The sequence below is a fragment of the Gavialis gangeticus genome, unplaced genomic scaffold (assembly GCF_001723915.1).
Source record: "Gavialis gangeticus isolate Ggan-Ray unplaced genomic scaffold, GavGan_comp1, whole genome shotgun sequence".
Lineage (NCBI taxonomy): Eukaryota > Metazoa > Chordata > Crocodylia > Gavialidae > Gavialis > Gavialis gangeticus.
Window position 1 is genome coordinate 152,714,252 of NW_017729024.1, and position 8,535 is coordinate 152,722,786.

Below are 8,535 nucleotides of genomic sequence, written 5' to 3' on the forward strand. Positions count from 1 at the left end.
ATTTTTAAAGGTATTTAAAGTACCTAAAGATACAGATGAGCACCTCTTGGGATTTTCAGAAGTGCCTAGTCAGAAATATCTTTAAAAATACAACTTCCGGTGATTATCATTAGAAAACCACCCTACAGGACCATGAGACAAGGAGGCAAGCACACCCACCTTGTAATCACAGTTCTTTCAACACCGACTTCATCCCTCGCTTGAGGCCAAGCATATCACCCAAATGAACAGCTGCTAAATTATTGTGGTTTGCCTTCAGATTGAAACATGCTAACCTTCTCTCCCACCTCTTTAACAGATATGATAGTTTCAGTTGTCCACCTTACAAGTCATGAAATGGCTAAAATAAAACACAAGTCGACTTTAACATTGGCCAAAGCATAGTGGCAAATGTGAGCTTTTTAAAGAGGTTGCAACTATACATTCTCAGGATGCTGTTTCTATCAGATCTCACAAGCTAAGCAGTCATGTGGATCTGTCATAGATTATCTCTAGGTGCTGCACAAAGTTGAGCAGTGTTCAGTTGTCATTTTTTCATTTTGGTTCTGAAAGATGTCCCACTGATGTTGGTGGTTTTGTCTGATAGAAGGCTCTGTTGGTGATCACAAAAGAAACTATAACGCTTTTCATGAAGTATTGTTAGGGAAAAGAATACTGCCACTTCATTGTACCTAAATTTGCTGTTTGACTTCATTCTGAGTCTGCATTCTTCACTGTCGTGCCCTAAATTTATGTATTAAGGTTTTTCTCATATTCATCATCTTTTGTAATAATGAGTTACACTTAAAGCATGAGCTGAATATGTTGGTGTCAGGTGGGGAATATATTTCAGTCACTTTATTGTTGGCTTCCTATATCTGATTCTTTAAAGCAACAATCCTCCTTTTTATTAATATGGAGTTAAAAAAATACTGAATTGTGTTCCTTAGAACTTTTTTTCTTAATGAACATGATTTCTCCTGCCTGTAGACAGTAGTGTAATATCTTTACCATTACTTATTACAGGATGCCTTTGTCACCAAAGACTAACAAAAATAACTTATCTTCTGTTTCTCTCTCTCAAAAAAAATCTTTACAAATAACAGATTTTGCTTGGGGTTTTTTTACAGGTATTTTGATGACATGGATGATGAGATGGATCCAGAAATAGAAGAAGCATATGAAAAATTTTGCCTAGAATCGGAACGTAAGAGAAAGCAGTGAGATGTTAGAGATTTAAATATTAGCTTAATTAAGGCAGTTTAGAGATGAGTAGCAAGCAGGGACACCACAAATCTTGTAATATTTGTATCAAACTGAAGTTGAGGGGGGGTTGAGTACTAAAGTTATGCAATTTCCATTTTGTTAAACTGAATCTGCCAAAAACTGTAAACTTACGCCCTGTAACTTAATATGTTGTGTATATATCATAGTTTATTTTATGTACAGTTAAATGAACAGTGTTCTGGCTGCAATAAAATTGATTTGAGAAATGTCACACTGAAATAAAACTTTACTAACTGGGAACTGTTCCATTAAATAATGATACTTTTCTCATGGAAAAATAAATTGTTAAATGAATTGCTTACTTATTTTAGCATACAGTAAGACTGGCTTCACCCTTTTTAACCATATGGGAGTTATCTGGAATTTCACATTTTTAGGTTAATTTTATGTGATGGTAGATAGATTTTTTTTTTTTAATCCTCTTCCCCCCCCCCCCACAGTTTTGCAAGATCTAGAATTTTCTTCCATGATGCACAGAGTATTTTTTTTCTTCCTTCATGGAATAAATATTTTTAATATATGATATTGTTAATATATAAGCACTGATTTGGAAGCCAGGTGCTTTAAGGCCATTTGGTTCAGAGAAGCTATTTCCCAATTTTCTAAGAGAAAGCTACCACTACATGTTTTCCAATGTTCTTCTACACAAATACAGTAATGTAACTAGATTTTTAGCTTATTCTACACCGTAGTGTATGCAGCTTTGAATCAACATATTCTTGAATGTATTTAACATAACTAACATGTTGACACTGCTGACAGAACCCTAGAACTTTTATTTTTTTCATATGACAGGTAATTTATATAAGTTATTTTCTTGATTCTGTAGTTTGGGCTGTATCAATTTTTACATTTCAGAAATAGTAACAAAATCTTACCTCCTTTGTTTCCAATGTAATTGTGTATTTTATGGCTTTTCCAGGAGAACTCTACAACAGTCCATGTTGTCTATATTTCAGTAGTACTGGTTCTTGACATTTGGTGTAGGATAATTTGGGTAGAACCATAATTGTCAAAATCAAAATGCTTATGCTTCAACTTCCCAAAAAGTACATAAAATGGCTTATGTAAAGAGAACATATATATTGTAAATATGCATGTAAATAATTCTATTAATATTGCACTGTAACACATTTGGTATGGTACCTTGTGTGTTGCTAATGCAGTTATCATTGACTACATTTTCTGGATGTTTGTTCAGCATATTCATTTAAATTAAGTTTCAAAAAATAAAATCTAACTTGCTTTCTTTCCCTTTGTATACTCTCGCTATGCTTTGCCATCTTGCTTTACAAGAAAAACAAAAAAAGCTCATTAAGAACATTTTCCCGCCTGTTTCCTTTAATAGTATACAACTGCATTAATGAATTTTCTCCCCTCTAATACTGATTTTATGAAACATTCTTACAAGAATGCTACATTTGGAAGTAAAATATAAGCATTTCAGAAGGTCCAGATACAGTCCAGAAATTGTAGATAAGTGTAAATTTAAATCACCCTTTTCACAATGTCAGTTTCTGTTTTGCCCATTTTCAGGTGCAAATATATCAGCAGAGAAGTAATGTAACTAGATCTATTAAGCATTTTTCTTGCAAAGAACTGGGTATTTTTAAATCCAAAACCAAGGTCAAACTCCTAAGTGACTGTAGACCGGTGCTTTGGAAAAGCATGGTAATAAGAATGGGAAATCTCTTCAAGCTATGTGCAAAAAACAAGGAGTAAATGAGCTTCTATTTAACTATGTTTTGAATTTAAATGTATTGTGTTTAGGCAGTAGTGCCTCCAGAGATTCTGTGCCTTTACTAAAACAAAACTGACAGTCAGCATTTCTTTTCTTCAGCCTGAAAAGCAACTGTCTGACTGGATGGGTGGGTGTGTGTATCTTGTCTACCTGCAGGGAGACAGTTTGTAATAGATCTAGAGTTTATGCTATAGAACATGTCTGTTTATATGTAAATATTTGTACACTTGTTTAAAAAAATGTTTCAGTATGGATTTAATTGAACTGTAGATGTAACCTGCATTAATAGAAACTTTTAGGGGGGGATTTTGCCTGCCTTTTGTGGGTTTTTTAAACCAACCTCACCCTGCATGTGCAAACAAGTGCACCCCCCTTAATTTAAGTTAAAGATATAGCTTATACATACATGTGGAAGGTTTGTAAGAAATTCAGGTTCTTTTTTATTGGATTAGGAAAAAGATAACATAAAAGGAAAAGATGTTTTCATACTTACAATAGGGCAGAAGTAGGATTAAATAATCTTTTAACTTCATTTCCTTATTCTTATGGTCTTAATTTTCAGTGTTAAAAAGATTGTTTTGAACATGCACATATCCCATCCTCCAGAGATTTATTTATTTTTTAAATCGGGCATTTTTAAGAAGCACTGTCAGCTGGGGGTTTCTTAGTAGTGTTTAAACTGATGTTGCTATTTCCCTGATCCCTGCCTCTGCTTCCTGGATGTAAGGAAGGACTGAGTTCCAAGCAGGAGACTTCACTGGTAGAAACCTTCAGGTAGAAAGCTGTGTTTCAATTGCTAATTACCAGAATTCCTCTCTTCTTTCATCCCTGGCTGGCTTATAAAAAAGAGAGACAAAAGCATAGTATAGTTCTGTTGACTTCGCAAGAAATTCAAAACCTACTTGCCTACTTCTGAAGCTGTGCAGTAATAAAAAGGGCACAGTGAATGGTGAAAGGGAAGTTTGTTTATCTGTTGAGCTGATTCCTTTTTATATTGCCCTTGTTATGCCTGTTGTTTCATTCAGTATCAGCTCTGGTTTCTTCGGTATGTGCCTCACCTTCCTGCATACTGCTGTATGAACAGAGAGGAAGCTGCTACTGTCGTTGCCACTGAAGAATTGGATTCAGGAAACTATTCCAGTAACATTTAGCTGCCAAAGCATTGTCTGTCCCTTTCAGCTCTAAAATGGTGACACTACCCTGACTGGCTCAGAAGCCCAATGAGCACTTAATGTTAACCAGTGAGACCCAAGAATATTTACACCCCAGGTGAATTGTAATGACATACTCCAGTTAAAAAGGATAAAAACCGTAACACATTAATATTGGCACAGTTGAGCAAGAGATGTGTGTTGCCTCATTCACTGTTGTAGCAGATAGTTTTTTTTTAAAAAAACTAAAATCATATTTATGTATTTGATTCACACACTGCCCTTCTTAGGAAAAAAAAAAAAAAAAAAAAAAAAAAAAAAAAAAAAAAAAAAAAGGCTTATTTGATTAATAACCTGTCCTGAGCTTTTTAGGGAAGACAGCATACCACAGAAGACATATATAAGTTTATAATATTTTCTGTGAAGCGCTGCAAGTCTTAAATTAAAGAGCTGCTTGGGAACCACAGTTTGACTTGCTGCTTTAGAGGAACAGAGAAATTTCTACTGTGTGCTTTAACATCTGCATTGAAATTTCCCTTGGATGACTAATTCAGCTCTTCTCTGCATATTACCTTTCTCGTGTTCTTTTATCTCTCCAAGCTGTGCATCTTGGCTACACCAGCGTTTGGATGTTGCAGACTAGATGGCCCTATGTTTAGTTTGCCCACCTCCTCCAGAATGGTCTAAGAAAGGGATGGAGAAAGCTGCTGCTCAGGGATGCTGCAGCAGTGTACAGGTGTTCATTCTAGTGTGAGAAACTCTCAAGGGGAGATCTTCTAGGTGTCAGTCTGGAAGATCATTCTCCCAAATGGGCATGTTCTTCCAGGAGAAAGTGAATGAACATCTATCTATATGCTATCAGTTTACCAGAACAGCAGTTCTCCCCATAGAAGCGTAATGCCTGCACATGGCCTTTGAATCCTTTTTCCTTTAAAACAAACATCCTTGCTCTAATTTAAAAACAATATAAATACTATGAGCATTTTTGCCAAATATAGGTTTCCATATGCAGCCTCATTTGAAAAAATAAACTCTTATAACTTACGTTGCTTGTCTACACACACATTTGTGTGTAGACAAACTCTGTACGTTGAATAGTACAGGAAAACTTCCTAAGATCCAGCTGTTCCCTTGGCACTATAAGGAAAAAACATATTTTTGTTGAATTCATGGTCTTCAATCTTGTACAATGGTCTGTGAAACCTATAATGTCAGGCAAAAAATAGGTTCCTAGATATGAACACTGGAATTGTGATGCTAGAACACACTTCACTTTTTATAGTGCTTTTAAGTGCTATAACCATGTCTATGGGCATCCTTAGACATCAGAGGTGAAGTGGGATTTGGGCTTATAGCTCTCTCATTCTTTTTTGGGTAAATAAAACTTCTCCCACTGTAATGAGTTTTATCTGGCTCCTACCTATTTTTGTGGCTGTTTTCTTCACCATCTCTATTTTTTCAGTATTCTTTTTAAGATATGAACATTAGAACTGGATGCAGTGTTCCAGGATCTGTTTCATCAATGTTGTATACAGTGGAGAAAACCTCTACTTCTACTTACTCCTCCCATTTATATGTGCAGGGTAGATACGCATCTATCCACAGGGATCACCTTACTCCTTTTTCCCGCAGCACTTTATCTGAGTTCAAGTTACATTGCTTCTATATCCTGTATCAGTCACTGCTTTCCAAGATATGGTATATGTGGACTGCACTCCTTCCTAGAAATACAACTTTGCATTTAGCTATGCTAAAATGCATTTGCTTTTTGTTACTGAGTAATCTATGCTCCTCTGTACAGCTTCCTCACCTTCCTGCATTTACCTAATCTTTACATTGCCCACAAATTTTATCATTAGTGATTTTATTTTTACTTCCACTTGTTGATTAAAATATTGGGTCTATACCAATTCCTGCAGAACCTGACTTCTGCCTTTTCTTCAACAGTTTTCCTATCTCAGTCTTACAATGGCTAAGATTTCTTCACTGAAAAAAAATTGTTAATCCTGCCAGCCACGATTTTTTTTCCAGATGTGGTCACTTCTGTAGTCAATGATCCTATCTTCATGACTTCTACTTGATATCAATTGACATATATTTTCCTATTGTTATGTATTCTACTTTGCCTTTAATTTAACTAGCTGCCTTCAGTTAGCAGCTGAAACAGGAGGGGCTAGTGAAGATAATAGGTATAAATTTTCATGGAGGAGCAAGTGGTTTACAACTGTTTCAGGTTACTACTCCCATGGTTGGTGGCCTTATTCACTAATTTGTGACAGGAAAAACAGTTCTATAAGCTTTTTATACATTTTAATAAGCAAACTACTTTTGGATTTGAATTGGCTTGCAAAGTTATAATTTCTATTAAACTACATCTGAACAGTACAACATCCATTTCCGGTTACACTTCAAATATCCATCAATAAAGTCAACAACTGATCAGATCATCAGCTGAAAGAAACCCAGTAAGGTTCAGCTCATGCAGTTACACATGATAAGATCAATTATTACAAATAGTAACTATGGACACCTGATCGATCTAGCATGTTTTCCAGCACATGGAAGCTGGGCATTTTAAGGTTCCTGTTTATCAAGTGATCTGTGCCATTCTACTTTTGCATAAATGTTCCTACTTAGATGCAGCTTCTGGCTCTCGATATTCCCCTTTTTTTTTAACAAGTTGGAATGATAGAGGATAATTTAAGGCAGAATTTGCTAGGAATTTGTGTATACTACCACTTAACACATCCACCATTCCCTCACACATTTAAAAAATGTGAGAAAAATAACAACTAGGTAGGTATCCTCACTGTAACCAACATATATTCAGACCATTATGATTTCAGTTCTACCTCAGTCTATACCTGGGCACCTCCCCAGAGAATTTCTGAGAAAATCTGGTGATAATTCCAGTGTGGACAAGGCTACCTTTGATCAGTTTGGAGCATCCCAAATACCATCTTTATGAGCAGTTCCAGTATTATCTCTTTAAAACCACATTGATTGGCTCCAAAATATGAAATGCATGGGATTAAAAAATGAGGACTTCACATGATTTCAACAAGTAACAAGTGGGGTGCAGGTGACTATGTTCCTTAAGTCCTAATGAGATTTGAATGTTTCTTACCAGCCATCATATGTTCCACCCATTCAGAATTTAATTCTCAGCATTTTTTTTAAATAGATTAAGGTCTGTTTACCAGCAAGGAATTTGGGAAGTAAGAATAATTTTGCTTACTCTGTTATGGTAAAGATTATTCCCTGGTGACAGAACTGTTTCCTATTCTCTTAATGTAAGCTTGTGTAAACTGCAAAGTCCTAGATATACTTGTATGTCCTTACAGATTTTTAAGTTTACATATTCTCCACCTAACTCAATTAGCCTTTTTATGGCTTTCATCTCATAAACCCTTTTTTTAAAGAACTCCCATTTTTCTAATTTTTCCTCCCAATTAGTTTCACTTCAGTTGTAGGAAATTAGTCTTTTTGAAGAGAGAGAGAGAGAGGTAAGGATGTGTTCTGTTGGCCCAGGTTGACAATGATCAAGTTATGAATACTGGTCCCTAAAAAGACATAAACTTTCAGTCTTCCCATCTATCCAACACAAAATTGTGCATCAGGATGAGATCCAGAAAAGAATTACCTTGGTGTGGGATGCAGTATATAGTGTGTGTTAGAAAATGCTCAGCTCTTTTCTTTTTTTAAGAAAAGAATGTTTTATTACTGGCTTAATGAAATCTTCATAAATGCATCTGTCAAGCTGGAGAGTCCACCTAATAGTATTGTTTTCCTTTTCACAGGTCCTTAAATATTAACTCGCCCTGTTGTCCGCTTTGCTTCGGTCTGTAACAGCCAGGAGGTAAGATTTCCCCTTCCTAGTATCAGCAGCTGCCGCGAGGTAGCCCCGGACGACGCAGCAGCGTTTGCCCGGGGTGCGAACAGCGATCTCGGCGGCGGGGCGAATCGGCAGCAACCTGCGGCTTCAGCGGGGGCCGAAGAGTGGCTGACAGCTGCAGTGGGGCGTTACACAGTACTGGGTCAGGCAGCTCGTACCTCGGCCGTAGCCCACGACACGTGCAGTGACCGTCCTACCCCGGGCAAGAAATTAGCACTGGGCGGTGCCAGGGGCGGTACCTCCTGGGCAGGCCCCGCCCCGCCCGGCCTAGCCTGGCCTGGTCTCCCTGATTGGGCCGCTGCTAAGCGCCGGGAGCCGCGAGTTCCCGCGGGCCGGGCCGGGCTGGGCTGGGCTATGGAGGCAGCGGCGCTGCGGGCGGATGGGGCGCTGGAGTCGCACTACGCGGACGGGGCTCGGCTGCTGCTAGCGCCCTGTGGCGCCGAGTACGTGCTGGAGCAGCCGCCGCCCGCCCGCGCCCACCC

At 37.7% G+C, this 8,535-nt stretch overlaps 2 protein-coding genes across 3 annotated transcripts in view; both read left to right on the plus strand.

The window, feature by feature from the left end:
• PAIP1 (poly(A) binding protein interacting protein 1) overlaps positions 1-2,519 on the plus strand; it is a 64,334-nt gene extending 61,815 nt beyond the window's left edge. For both annotated transcript variants that reach the window (XM_019517895.1, XM_019517896.1), the window contains exon 11: positions 1,110-2,519. In XM_019517895.1, the coding sequence (XP_019373440.1) occupies positions 1,110-1,203 (94 nt within the window). In that variant the 3' untranslated portion in view covers positions 1,204-2,519. The remainder of the gene's footprint in view (positions 1-1,109) is intronic.
• Positions 2,520-8,396: 5,877 nt separating this feature from the next.
• Positions 8,397-8,535, plus strand: part of CUNH5orf34 (chromosome unknown C5orf34 homolog) — a 17,529-nt gene continuing 17,390 nt past the window's right edge. Inside the window, exon 1 of the mRNA XM_019517897.1 lies at positions 8,397-8,534. Coding sequence (XP_019373442.1) covers positions 8,408-8,534 — 127 coding nt within the window. The 5' untranslated portion in view covers positions 8,397-8,407. The remainder of the gene's footprint in view (position 8,535) is intronic.